The sequence below is a fragment of the Belonocnema kinseyi genome, chromosome 9 (genome assembly GCF_010883055.1).
Source record: "Belonocnema kinseyi isolate 2016_QV_RU_SX_M_011 chromosome 9, B_treatae_v1, whole genome shotgun sequence".
In the NCBI taxonomy this organism is placed as follows: Eukaryota; Metazoa; Arthropoda; class Insecta; order Hymenoptera; family Cynipidae; genus Belonocnema; species Belonocnema kinseyi.
The window spans coordinates 106,676,629-106,692,093 of record NC_046665.1 but is presented as its reverse complement, the minus strand read 5'-3'; the positions used below and the strand labels follow the sequence as shown (position 1 = coordinate 106,692,093).

The following is a 15,465-nucleotide window of genomic DNA, read 5'->3' as shown; positions in this document are numbered from 1 at the left end:
GTACAAAAGATCTATTTTAAACCAAAAATGGAATATTTTTATTTAAAAAAAAAATAATTTTCAACCAAAAGGATTAATTCTCTACCAAAAAAAGACGATTTTCAACCAAATAAATTAATTTTCAACAATATAGTTGAATTTTCAACTTAAAAATGCAATAGGTAAATTTTCAATTGGAATAGTTAAATTATAAAGAAAAATTATTAATTATTGACTAAAATGATAAATCTTTAACTGAAATAGTTGAATTTTCAATAAAGAAGATTAATTTTATAACAAAAATGACATTTTCAACGAAATATGAGAATTTAAAAAAAAAGACCAATTTTCTACTATACACTGAATTTTGAAGTACACAAGATCCATTTTAAACCAAAAATGAAATATTTTTATTTAAAAAAATTAATTTTCCACCGAACTGATGAATTTTCAACTAAAAAAAGACTAATTTTGAACCAAAAATGAAATAGCTAAATTTTCAATTGGAATAGTTGAATTCTAAAGAAAAAAATGCATTTTCAACTAAAATGATCAATCTTTAACTGGAATAGTTGAATTTTCAAGGAAGAAGATGAATTTTCTAAGAAAAATAACATTTTCAACTAAAAAAAATACCAATTTTCTACTAAACATTAAGATCCATTTTAAACAAAAAATGGAATATTTTTATTTAAAAAAATTAGTTTTCTACCGAACTGATGAATTTTCAACCAAAAAGATTAATTTTCTACCAAAAAAGACGATTTTCAACCAAATTAATTAATTTCCAACGATATAGTTGAATTTTCAACTAAAAAAAGGCCAAATTTTCAACCAAAAATAAAATAGGTAAATTTTCAATTGGAATAGTTGAATTCTAAAGAAAAAAACATGAATTTTCAACTAAAACTATCAATCTTTAACTGGAATAATTGAATTTTCAAGGAAGAAGATTAATTTTATAACAAAAATGACATTTTCAACTAAAAAAATACCAATTTTCTACTATACATTGAATTTTGAAGTACAAAAGATCCATTTTAAACAAAAAAATGGAATATTTTTATTTAAAAAAATTAATTTTCCACCGAACTGATAAATTTTCAACGATTTTCAAGGAAAGTTATGTATTTTGAATTGAAATCATGAATCTTTAAGTAGAATAATTGAATTTTCGACAAAAAATATCAATTTTGAACCAGGAAGATATCCTTCTACCAAAAAACAAGAATTTTTATTTTAAAAAAAGATAAATTGTCGATCAAAAATTGAACAATTCATTTTTCCGGTCAAGAAATTCACTGACCATTTCCGCATTTTCCCCGCTTATATATTATAAATTATAAGAAAATAAAATGCACTTCCAACATGAAAAATAAAATCAATTTTCAGGTTTTCAAGGTTTAGAAGAAATTTAAGGAATTATTTAATTATTTAATACAGATTTTCGAGGTTTTTAGGGTCGCTGGACACCCTGTGAAAGAATATTTTTGAAAAGAAGATTTCTTACTTTTATATCATCCAACTTTAAGGCTAAATGTTCAGCGATAAAACTTCGTGAACCGTTGTATGCCCCTTGACACATGGGACAAACTTGTAATTTCATTCTACAAGAGCTGCAGATATGGTGACCATCTCTGCATTGATAAATTGGTCGCTGTGGTCTCTCAAAACAAACGGGACATTGAAGAATATCCTCTAAATCCGCACACCACTAGACAAAAAAAAATTATAAATTAGGCTTACACAATAATTTATATGCGGGAATTTAGTTTTTTTTTTTTAATTAGAATTTTCAAATTTCAGGATGGCGATTCGGCGGACCATTCGGAATTCCCGGTCAAGTTTTTCAATTTTCCCGGTCAATTAAAAGTAAAATAGTCATAATTGCTGCAAAATTTAAACATTTATTTAAATTTGTCACGTTCATTCTAAACATCCGTTTACACAAACGATGGAAAAATTTCGAAATGACTGAATTTCGAAAAAAATACTTGAAATTTTCACTGAAAAATATCAATTTTAAAACTACAAGATTAATTTTCCAACCAAAAAAATACAATTTAAAACAAAAAGTAACAGCTTTTAACGAAATAGTTGAATTTCTAACTAAAAAAATATCTACTTCCAACCGAAAATGGAATAGTTACATCTTCAATTAATAAAATTAATTTTTAACCTAGCTCATGGATTTGCAATCAAAAGGATGAATCTTCAAGTGGAATAGTTGAATTTTAAACCAAAAACATGAGTTTTTGACTCAAAAAATGAATCTTTAACTGAAAGAGTCGAATTTTCAAAATAAAAAAATTAAATTTTACAGGAAAAAAATTGACATACAAATCTTAAATAATTAAATAATTTTTAAATAATTATCTTAAACCCAACAGATGAATTTTTAACTAAGACTATGAAACATTCAACTAAGATAATTAATATTTAAATCAGATAATTGAACTTTAGACCAGAAAAAAGAAAAGAATTTTCAACCAAGAAGATTCATTTCTACCAAAAAATACGAATTGCCAACTGAAAAAGATAATTTTTCAACGAAAAATTGAATTTTAAATAAAAAAATGAATGTTCAGCCAAAGAAATGAGTTTTTAATGAATATTATGAAATATTTCATTGGTATAATAGCTACATTTTCAGTTGAGAAAAAAATCATTTCCAACCAAAAAGGAAACAAATTTTCAACAAAATAGTTCAATTTTCCGGAAAAAATTCATTTTCATCCAAAGAAAAAACAATTTTTCAATTAAATAGCTCGTTCTTCAATTCAAGAAATACACTCTTAATTAAAATTATACAGAATAGTTTAAATTAAAGGTAAAAAAATTACATTAGAAAAATAGTTACATTTTCTAACAAAATGATTAAATTTCAACTAAAATTGTAAATCTTTAACTAGAATAGTTAATTTTTATACAAAAAATATCGCTTTCTAATTAAGATGGTGAATATTTAAATGGAATAATTAAATTTTTTACCAAAAAAATGAATTTCCAACGAAGAATATTGATTTCTACCAAAAATGAAGAATTTTCAACTAAAAAATAAGTTTGAATAATTAAAAAATTAAAATGATTTGTAATAAACAGTCGAACTTTTAACCAAGTAATTTTATTTATAACCTAAAAGATAAATTGTCAACTAAAATTATAAATATTTAACTGGAACACTTGAATTTTCAACCAAAAAGAACAATTTTTAAACAAGAAAATTAACTGGCAAAGAAAAAAAACTTTTTTCAATAAAAAAATAATCGATTTTCTAACAAAATATGCGAATTTTCAACGAAATAGTTGGATTTTCAGCTAAAAACCCAGCCAACTTGTTGAATTTAGAAATATCAAAAATCAATTTTCCACTAAAACAGTTAAATTTTCCGTTGAAGAAATTAATTTTTAACCAAACTGATCAATTTTCTACTACAATGACGAATGCTCAACATTTTTATGGAAAACAGGAATTTTGAACCATAAAGATTAATTCATCTATAAAAAATACGAAATTTCCACAAAGTACATCAATTTTCAAACAAATACTATTTTATTAAAAAAAATTGTTATGCTAAAAAAGCATGAAAAAGATTTACAGTTAAAAAAAACAGACTTCCAAACTAGCTTACTTTTCGGTTTATTAGAGACAAAAAAAACATTGGGAAAAAATAACTTGTCAACCAAAAATAGAATAGTTGAATTTTCACTTGAAATCTTATTCACAAAAAAAGGTATTTAGAGCAAAATAGTTAAAATTTCAACTGGAATACCTAAATTTTTAGATTAAACAATTCATTTTTGACAAAGTAGTTACATTTTCAACTAGAAATGAATTTATAATTAAAATGACGAATCTTTAATTAAAATTTTGAATCTTCAATAAAAAGATTAATTTTAGATTAATTTTTTTTCAATCAGAAAGATAAATTTTTAAACCAGAAGATGAATTTTCTACCAAAAATACGATTTTTCAACAAAATACATGCATTTTTAATGAAATAGTTGAATTTTGCACTAAAATTAATAAAATTTTCAATAATTATATAAATATATAAATTTAACAAAAACCAAAACAATGTTTAAAAGCATAGTTACATTTTTGAACTAAGTGATGAATTTTCGACTAAAATTATGAATCTTCAACTAGAATCGTGGAATTTAAAAAAAAAAAGATGAATTATTAAATAAAATGATGAATATTTAACTAGAATACTTGAATTTTTAACGAAAAAGAGACATGTTCAAATTTTGAATTTTCAAATAAAAAAAAGACAAATTTTTAACTAAAAAGGGCAAATTTTCAACCGAATAGATGGATTTTGAACTAAAAAAGATTTATTTTCAATCAAAAATTTAGTGATGGAATTACAAACCAAAAGGTGAATTTTCAATCAAGAAGATTAATTTCTACTGAAAAGACGAATTGCCGATAAAATACATGAATTTTCCACTACGAGAGATAAATTGTCAAACAAAAATTACTTAGCTAGATTTTAGTTACAAGAATTCATATACAATCAAAGAGATAAATTTTATTTAAAGTGATGCAGTATTCAAGTGAAATAATCAAATTTTCAGTTAATAAAATTTAATTTTCAACAACAAAAAAACTGATTTTCAATAAAATAGTTCAAGTGAAAAAATTAATTTTCAGCTAAGGAAAAAACGAATTTTGAACAAAATATCTCAGTTTTCAACCAAAAAGTTAAATTTCCAACTAACATAATGAACTTTAAATAAAAATAATTTTCATCAAAAGAGTTTAAGATTTTACCTAGTTAAATGTTCATTAAAAAAAGTATTCTGAACAACAAAAATACAGTAGTTGATATTTTAATCAAAAAAAATTAATTTTTAATGAAAAACATTTTAATTCAACTAAAAAAGAGTAATACAATTTTTAAACAAAAAATAAATACTTCAACCAAAAAAGTCGAATTTTTAATTTAAAAAAGTTGAATTCACAACGAAAAAATATATATTGTCATTTCAGACCAAAAAAACTTCAACATAATAGTTAAATTTTTAACCAGAAGTTGATTTCAAATATCTGTTGAAAATGTTAACAGAATATGCAGTCATCACAGTACCTATTGCCGCCAAAAAGGCGAATAGGTAACATTTTTTTATAAAATAGGTAACCAATAGGTGATAATCAAATGTTAAATAAGACAAACAATTTGTAATTTGTTGTAAACCGAGAGATGCCCAGAAGTTTTTTTTTACTGAGAACTAATTTTCAATAAAAAAAAGTAAAAAATATTTTTTACAAAACGATTTAATTGTTTACAACATAGTTAAATCCGATACGAAACTGCTGATTTTGCAAACAAAAAGATGAATACTCTGCATTTTTGAACCATAAAAGTTAAATTTTTAACCAAAAAATTAAGCAGATAAATTTCTACTGAGAAAAATTAATTTTCAATTAAAACAACAACGATAAAAATTAATCTTTTACAAAAAAGTTGAATATTATACCAAATTTTTTAATTTTCAACAAAAAAGATGAATGTTTATAAAAAAATTTTATAGTTGATATTTCCACTACAAAAGTTGATAAAAAATTGAAAACAGTTAGATTTGACCAAACAGTACATATTTTCAACATGACTAGATTTTGACAAAAAAAAGTTGATTTTCTACAAAAAAAAGACGAATTTTCAACAAAAAAAAAACCAAATTTTTTAACCAAAATGTTGAATTTTTAACCAAAAAAAGTTGAATTTTTAACCAAAAATGGAGTAGATAAATTTTCATCGAGAATGAATTTTCAATAAAAGCAAAAACGAATTTTCTACAAAACAGTTTAATTTCATACCATTTTGTTAAATTTTCAAGCCAAAAAGCCTAATTCTCTATCAAATAATTTAATTTTAAATACAAGAACATGAAATAATAACAAAAAAGTTAATTTACAATTATTCAGTTGACTTTTTTAACAAAATATTTGAATTTGTAGTTTAAAAAGACTTGTTTACAACAAAAAGAATTTTTTAATTTCATTTTTTAACAAAACAAAAAAAAAACAAATTTCAACTAAAATTATGAATCTTCAATGGAAAAAATGAAATTAAAAAAAATTCGTTCAACTTTCAACCAAGGAGTGGAGTGTTTAATGAATAATTTTTTTGTTCAAAATTTTACTTTTGGTTACAAATTCTACTATTTAGTTAAAGATTTAACAATTTAATTGAAAATTAAAGTCTTCTGTTAAAAAGTAATCGTTTTTGGACAAAAAATTATATTGTTTGGCAGAAAATTCATTTTTTTTTAATTGAAAATTTATATTTTTTGGTTGAATATTAATCTTTTTTGATTAAAAAATAATTCTTTTTATTTGAAAAGTCTATTATTGTATTTTTGTTTAATAAATAACCTCTTTTACTTAAAAAACATACTTTTTGTGAAAAACCAACGATTTTTTGGAAAAAGTAATCATTTTTGGTCGAAGATTTATACTTTTGTAGAAAATTCATATTTTCTTGTTGAAAATTTCTCTTTTGATAGAAAACTCTTTTTTTTTAGTTGTTGAAAATTCATCTTTTATATTTGAAAGTTAATATTTTTTATTAAGAAGTCTACTATTGTATTTTTGGCGTTTAATTCAAAATTCTACAAATTGTTTGAAAGTTTATTTAGTTTATTGAAAATTGAACTAGGTTCTTAAAAAATCATCTTTTTTTGTTTAAAACTAACCTCTTGGTTCAAAAAATCTATTTCGACTGAAAGTTAGTTCTTTTTATCAAAAACAAAACAACAAAAAAGTATTATATTTCTTTTTCAGAATTAATCTGAATTCAACTATTTTGTTAAAAAGTCATATTTTGGATTGAAAATTCTCTTTTACTTTAAAAATAGTTTGTTTTTTTTTGGGTGGAAAATTCAACTATTTGTTAAAAAAAAATCGCCTTTTAGCTAAGAATTCATCTCTTGGTTAAAAATTCAACTATTTGGTTTAAAATTTAACTGTTTTGTTAAAAAATCATCATCTTTGGTTAAAAAATGATCCTTTTTGATTGAAAGCTAATTATTTTTACTTGAAAAAAAATTATATTTTTATTTTATAATTATTCTAAATTCAACTATTTTCTTCAAATGTAATTTTTTTTTTTATCAAAATTGCAACTGATTTATTAAAAACTTGTATATTGGATAGAAAATCATTGCTTTTGGTGTAAAAATCCTCATTTGTTAGAAAAGTCATTTTTTTTTTTAGTTGAAAATTCGTCTTCCTTGCTTTAAAATTAAGCTGGCTTATAAAATATTCATATTTTCAAATGAAAAATATAAGATTATGTTTGAAAATGCAAATCTTCCTGGTTGAAGTTTATTGTTTTTTTTTTTTTTTGAAAATTCGATCATTTGGTGCAAGATTCGTCGATTAGGAAAGTGTAATAAAAATTATGTTTGGTGTGCAAGTTGTAATTTTTAATAAAATTGTACTATTCAACTGAGAAAAGGTGACAAAAAATAAGAAACGCCAAAATAGGAGAAAAAGGTGACAAATTCCTAAAATAGGTGACAAAAGGTGAATAGGTGACACTCTGTGATGACTGAATATTTGATTTTTTTAACAAAATAGGTGAATTTTTGATAAGCTAGTTTAATTTTTTTTACGTTAATGTTCAATCCCAAAGAACGAATTAAAACAGTTGAGACTTCGACCAGGAAAGGTGACTGTTTAACAAAATAAAAGATTTTTGAACAAAATGGTTGAATTCTTAAACAAATTATGGAATTTACTACCTAAAAAAATAAATTTTCAAAGAAATAGTCGAATTTTTAAACAAACAATAAAATCTTTAACTTAAAACAGACGAATTTTAAAAAAAGAATTAAATTCTCAACGAAAAATGTAATATTTGCTATTTCAGATAGAGAAATGATTTTTCAACAAAATAGTTAAAGATTTAATCAAAGAGTTTAATTTTCAATAAAATAATTAAAATTTCAACAAAACAGTTGCATTTTGAAAAAAATATTAAAAGATTTTAGAAGACAGTTTCAGTCAGTTTTCAAAAAAATAGTCACATTTTTAAACAAAAAATTCCAAAAATCGTAAAATTTTTTTAATTAAAAAAGTGCAATTCTCAATAAAAAAGGTAATTTTCAGAAAAAAATAGTAGTATTTGTAGAACTTTCCTAGATGTGTAAACTTATATCTTAACACTTTTTTTTATCTTTGTTTCTGAGAAAAATTCAAAAACTATTTTTTTTTAATAATTTTTTTAGTGTGAATCCGTGGCTTATTTATAACGAAACTCCGGAAATGTGTAGTACATATTATCTATTTCTAAACCAAATTTAAAGTGAGGTTTTTGAGAAAATCCAACTTCAAGAATTTGATATAACCAGTCGCCATTTTGTCATTCAAATTTTTTTTTTTTTGATCAATTGAAAGAAAAAGAATTTTTCCGTCGAATAATAAATGAAAATGCCGAATACCTACCCTTTTTCAAAAAAATACTGCATTCTAAAAAAAATTATATGGCCCAGAAATTGATAAAAAATAAGATAGTTTTAAAAAATACAAAAAAATTGTATTAGCTTAAAAAATGACTAAGATTAGAAAATGATTGTTTTACAGAAACGGAATACACAAAAAATGTAAAATTTAATTCGCATTTCAGAATTTAAAAAACGGTTATCGAGCCTGCGATTAAAATCTACAATAATATTGTGAAATCCTGAATGACAAAGGAACGAAAATCTTTGTATTAGTGTTATACAATTCTACGAATATTGTCAATATTTCGATTAACATTCTTTGCTTGTAGTTATTCATAAAAGATAATGAAATATCTGTATAGGAAAACATTTGCAGAAAAATATAGAATAATCACTCACATACAAATAAATAATCTAAATAAGAGAAACCAACCTAACCTAAAAAATAGTTTATTGGAAATTATTTGCAAAGCCTACTTACTCTATCTTTCAGTTCTTCCATTCCAGAAAGAAAGCGAAAAACTTCACGCTTAGATAGAGAACAGGTTTATTAATTAGATACGCATAGAAAACAAATCCAGAGAAAACAAAATTTTTCACGCGATCGATAGGGGAAATCCCATTGTTTGGATTGAGACTATCTCCAAAGTGCGCATGCGTGTGTGATGATTTTTCACCAAAATGATTGGCGCTTTTCTCATCACGTGACAATGGCGCTAAAATTAAAAAGAATAGTTTAACCAGGCTGTCTGGCGTTTCATTCAAGGACTTTCCCAGTTTTTTGTGATTATTATAACTCTTTGCTTTTTTAAATCGAATTGTTTTGATTTTTTAAAATGAGAATTGGTAAAAATATTAATATTGAGTTAAAAGCTAATTTAAGTATGACTTTCAATAAAATAGATGATTTTTTAATCCAATTGTTTAATTTTCACCCTAAAATGAAGAATTCTCAAATTAAACGACGAATTTTAAACCAAATTTCAAATAAACGGTTTAATCTTCAACTAAAAAAGATACATTATAAATGATTTTTTAAAAATATTTAATTAATTTTATACGATTATAAAAAAAGAAGAATTTTCAAGAAAATACATGATTTTAAATAAATAGTTGAGTTTTCAAGTAGAAAAGATTATTTTAGTAAAGATATTAACAGAATAGTTGAATTTTTAGCTAAGTTCTGAAATGGTTTACCTACAAAAAACATGGATTTTCATCACGAAAAGTCTAATTCTCAATAAAAAGATGAAATTCCTCAAAAGAAAAAAAAAATTTTTTTGAAAGCTAAAAAAAATTTTGTAACCGCATATTTACATATTTTAACCAAATTCTGTAATTTTTGTACCCACGAAAATAAATTTTGAGTAAATAAAATTTCAACAAAATAGTCGAATTTTCAAGCAAATTCTGAAATTTTCTACCTACAAAAATGTATTTTAAAACCAAATAGTCTAATTTTTAAACAGAATGTAGCATAAAGTTCGAACTATTCTTTAAAAATAATTTGTCAAAATAAAAAATAATTTAAATTTGTCCAGGTATCAAAGAAATGATTGTTATTAAAATAAACGAACTGTCCACCGTTACGGAATTTCCCGTAAAACTAGTCCATCATCTCACAACAATTTAAAATCGTTAAATAGCTTTAAAATTTATTTTAAAAATCCTGCAAAAGGAATAAAACGTTCAGAATAAAAAATAATTTTCAGTTTTCCTAACAACCTTAAGAAATTTTTTTAAAACCTTTCTTAAAAAAAAAAAAGTTCTTAAAAAACTTCTACATTTTTTTCGAAATGTGAAAGAAATCTATATTTTGTTTTAAATTATTTTAAATGGGTTCAAAACCTCTAAATATCTCGTAAACTTACTCGAATATGTTTGATATTAATAAGTGTTCAATTGTTATGTATGCTAAGACCAAAATTTAACACTTTTAATTAACAAATTAAAAATTTTTCAAATAGAACTATTAAAATTATAACGCAAAAGCTTAAACTTAGCTCTTTGGATTTTTAAGGAATCACGGTTTTCTATTTCAAACTATTAAGTTGCGAATTATTTAGTTTTGAATATTTGATTTAAAATTTCTCATTTTACAATAGCAGTCAAATATTGATAATAATTCAATAAATTGTTTTCTATAATTAAAATGTTTTTAATTTAATGTGTTAAAAATATAATATTTTAGACTGAAAGAATATTTTAATAGATATTAAAACTGAATAAAAGTGTTTAATCATCAGTCCATTAATTTTTTATTTATTTTAAAATTAAGAATATTTTATAAAGTTTCAAGTGGACGTTCACATTTGTTTAACTAATAATCTGGAATAAACTAAATAATAAGCTGAAACAATCGAATTTTCAACCAACAAAAATAATTTTCTGCCAAGAAAAAGAATTTAAACGTTCAATTAAAAAAATTTAATTTCATCCAAACTGATGAATTTTCCTCTAAAATGATGAACCTTCAACTTGAAGGTTAATTTTTAAACAAAAAAGATGAATTTTTAACTGGAACATTTGAGTTTTAAACCAAAAAGATGAAAGGGGTTGTTGCATTTTTTCACAGTAAAATTAAAAGAACACTCAAAAATGAGCATAATTTTGAAAGGAAAGTTTGTTCAAATAAATTTAAATATTTTTTTAAGTTTAAAAAGTATTTTTTTTTTTAATTTTTGCGGGAAAATCTGATTGGTTGGACGGATTACCGGAAGTAACTCATTTGAGTAGAGCGGTTGTCCGGGAATTCCACTTACTGAAAACCCCTACTGATTTACGTTCTTCATTCAAATTAAAGTATATTCAATGAATATATTAAACTTTAATTTTCTATTAATTATTTTTAGACTAATAGATGTATGGCTTTTTCAATATGATTCTAAAGCCGTTTCCTTAGAATAGGACTTAGTTCCTGTTAATAAAACGTTAGTTTTAAATTAAATAAAAATAATAGTCCTTTACTTCCTTCGAGAGAGATAAATTTCAAACTAAAATCACGAATCTTCTACTAGTACAGTTGAATTTCAAATAAGAATTTTCAGCAAGACATAAATTTGCAAAAAAATTACATTTTTACCAGAAATTTAATTGTTGAATTTTCAGTTAAATAAATTAATTTTCGACAAAAACAAACAGGATTTTCGACAAAACACTAGTTCAATTATAAACTAAAATCATGAATCTTCTGGAATACTTCAATTTTCAATCAAGGAGATTAAATTTTCTACAAAAAAAAACAAAATTTTCAGCAAAATACATGAATTTTCTACTAAAGAAGATCAATTTTCCACGAAAAAATTAACTTACAACCAAAGAAATGAATTCCCAACTAAAATGGTGGAATACTCAACTTGATGAGTTAAATTTTTCATTTCAAAAATTAATTTTAAACCAGGAAAGTTATAATTTTTCAACACAATAGTTAAATTTCATTAAAAAAATTAATTATCATGCAAATTTTTCCAATTTAGATATATTTTCAACCAATTTGTAGAGTTTTTAACTAAAATAATTCATCTTCAAATTAAATAAAGTTTTAAATAATAGTTGAATTTTTAACACAGAAGATTAATTTTATATAAAAAAGATAAATTTCCTACAAAATAAAAGTAAAATTATCATTTGAAAAAATTGTATTTTAACTAAAATGATGAATCTTCAACTTAGATAGTTGAATTTTAAACAAAAAAAGATTAATTTTAAATTTAAAAAAAATGAATTTTTAAGAAAATATATTGTTGAATTTTCTACTAAAAATTAATCATTTGCAAGCAAATAGATGGATTTTTAACTAAACGTCATAAATTCTCAAACAGAAATGTAATAGTTCCTCTTTTAGTAAAAAAAAATTATTTTCAAAAAAAAAAAGAGAAAAAAAAATAATTTTCAACAAAATAGTTCAATTTACAACCGATAGGATGAATTTTCAACGAAAATGATAAATCTTTAACTAGAATAATTCTATTTTAATACTATTTTTATCATTTTCTACCAAAAAAGACAAATTTGTCAGAAAAATTCACGAATTTTCAAATAAATAAGATACATTTTCAGTGGAAAAAAAAATTCCAAACAAAGAGATGAATTCTCAACTAAAATGGTGGAATACTAAACTCGGCGAGTTAAATTTTTGATTTCAAAAATTAATTTTTAACCAGAAAAGTGATAATTTTTCAACATAATAATTAAATTTCGTTAAAAAAAATAATTATCATAAAAAACCGATTTTTCAACAAAATTGTTAAATTTTCAACCAATTTAATAAGTTTTTAACTAAAATAATTCAGCTTCAAGATAAATAGATAAAGTTTTAAATAATAATTGAATTCTCAACACAGAAGATTTAAATTTCTATTAAAAAAAATTTTAAGTTAAAAAAATTTAATTCCAACTAAAATTATAAATCTTAAACATTAATGGTAGAATTTTAAGCAAAAAATATTAATTTGAAACCAAAAAATATGAATTTTCAAGAAAATATATTGTTGAATTTTTCACTAAGACATAAATTTTCAAAAAAAAAAAAGATGGTATAATCAGATTTTCAGTAAAAAAAATTAATTTTCAACAAAAAAAATCAAAAAAAGAATTTCCAATAAAATAGATAAATTTTCAACCAATGGGATGAATTTCAACTAAAATTATGAATCTTTAACTAAAATAATTCTATTTTAATAATTTTTTATCAACAAATACAAAATTGTCAGCAAAATACACGAATTTTTATCTAAATGAGATAAATTTTCAGGAAAAAATAATTTATAACCAAAGAGATGAATTCTCACTAAAATGATCGTTCAATTTTCAACCAAACTGATTAATTTTCTACCATACATTTCAACAAACAAAAATAGCTTAATTTTCAGTTAAAAAAATTAATTTTCAAGCAAAATGATGAATCTTTAAATGAAATAATTAAATTTGAAACCAAAAAGATAAAATTTCAAATACTTGAATCCAGTAATACAAAGCTATTTTTACAATTAACGAAAACTGCTTTTAAATTTCATATTACAATTAATAAAGTAGAATTACAATTTAAGGTTGTTGTCATGCCAAAAGTCAGATATCTGAAAAAAATCGTTTTTCTATGATTTTAAGAATAAAAATGTTATAACTGACGTAATTTCAAATAAAAAACATGATTTTTTATGAAAAATGTGAAAATTCAAAGAAAAAAACACATAAATTTTATCCATGTTTTTTGCAATTGATTTTTTCTGGCCGTTGCTTCTCACCAGTTTTTGAAAAATGATTGCATTTTAATAAATGACGGCTTATTTTTTCCGGGAAAACATTCTCTACAACTCTCCGGTTTTCAATTTTGAAAGTAAATTTTTCTATGACTGAAATCGTTAGAACAATTTTTTTTAACGAAAAATTTTTTTCAATAAATAACTATATTTTAAGATTATTTAGTTATTTTAAAATTGAAAAACGGCAGAGTTATATAAAATGTTTTCCCGGAAAAATAAGCCGTTATTTATTAAAAGACAATCATTTTTCAAAAATTGGTAAGAAACGAAGGTAAAAAAAATTTAATTACAAAAACCATGATCAAAATTAATGCTTCTTTTTTTGAATTTTAATAATTTTCATTAAAAAATCATGTTTTTTATTTGAAATGACATTAAAATAACATTTTCAATACTTTAAATTAAAGAATCAAGAATTGAAGTTAAAAAAATTCCAAAATTATATTATTTTATGTAATTTTAAGCTATACGAATTAAAAATTGAGAAATATATTTTTTTATTTAACAGTTTATAAATTGGAAGTTAAATTAGTTTCATTTTAAATAAATTAAACATCCTTAAAAAGCTTTATAATTTTATTTCAAAATATTGAGAAATCTAGAAGTAGTTTTTAATTTTTCCAAATTTAAAATCATTTTTCAAATTTGTTTGAAACTTTTAAATATATTTTAAAATGAATTGTATTTTTTGTATAACTTTTAGAAAATCCTGCAAATTAAAAAAAATCCTTAAAATTTGAATTTATAAATTTTAAGATATATAGAAGTTTAAAAAATATTTAAATTAAATTAAGAACTTGAAATGATTTCAAATAATTGAAACGAAGTTTGTGTACCGAAAAAATTCGGCTATTCGTGTCGAATTTAAAACAAAATGTAGATTTTTGCAGATTTCAAACAAAAATTTTGGAATCTTTTTAAAAATGATGAAAGGCTTCAACAGAATAAAATAATTTTCTAAGATTCATAGGAAAATCGAAAATGTTTTTCATTTTGAAAAATTATTGTAACAAAAAATTTGAAGAGATTTTAAGATATTTTCAACATGATCAAAAATGAACCTGGAAAATTTTAAGGATTTTTTTAAAATTTGTAGTATTTTGCAAAATTTGTAGGAAAAATTCGGTTAACTTTAAAATATATTTAGAAGTACTCAAAAAAATGTTAACACACTTCTTTTAAATTACTTCAAATCATTTGAAATCATTTCAAAGCTTTCTATGTAAAACAATTCAGTTTCAAAATGTTTACTTTTAAATATTTAGTTTAAATTTACACGTCTTAAATGAACAGTGCAATTTTTAATGCTAAAAAAATGATTAAGAACAATATATCCAAAAATATAAATCCACGTTATGAATTTAAATGCTCTAAATTGAAGAATCAATCACTGAATTTAAAAATATTCAAAACTACACAATTTTAAGCAATTTTAAATTCTAATTCCAGCTCAAAATTGGTTAAACATTAAAAATTCTCTATTCAAATGCGGGATTTTAATTCGTTTTAAAAGATTTCCTGTTTAAATCCAGAATTTTTATTCAATTTTCCATTGAGAATTGTTATTCTCCTGGATAAATTCGAGTTCTAACTCAGAATTGGTTAAAAATTGAAAATTCCTTGTTCAAAACCGGAATTTAATACTGTTCAAAAATTTTCCGTTCCCAAAAAGAATTTGAATTTTTTTCAAATTCCCTGCTAATAAAAAATTCTCTGTTCCAGCTCGGAATTTATTTAAATTTTAACATTAAAAATTGTGTTCCTTTTCGAA

The 15,465-nt window shown here is 22.3% G+C and overlaps 1 protein-coding gene across 2 annotated transcripts in view; it reads right to left on the bottom strand.

The window, feature by feature from the left end:
* Positions 1-15,465, bottom strand: part of LOC117179506 (E3 ubiquitin-protein ligase SIAH1A-like) — a 31,070-nt gene that overhangs the window by 9,049 nt on the left and 6,556 nt on the right. Inside the window, exons 1-2 of one of the 2 annotated variants that reach the window (XM_033371376.1) lie at positions 8,915-9,074; positions 1,490-1,693 (exon numbers count right to left, since the gene is read on the bottom strand). In XM_033371376.1, the coding sequence (XP_033227267.1) occupies positions 1,490-1,693; positions 8,915-8,935 (225 nt within the window). In that variant the 5' untranslated portion in view covers positions 8,936-9,074. Of the gene's footprint in view, positions 1-1,489; positions 1,694-8,914; positions 9,075-15,465 lie in introns of those variants that run through there. The other variant, XM_033371375.1, reaches the window with a different exon arrangement.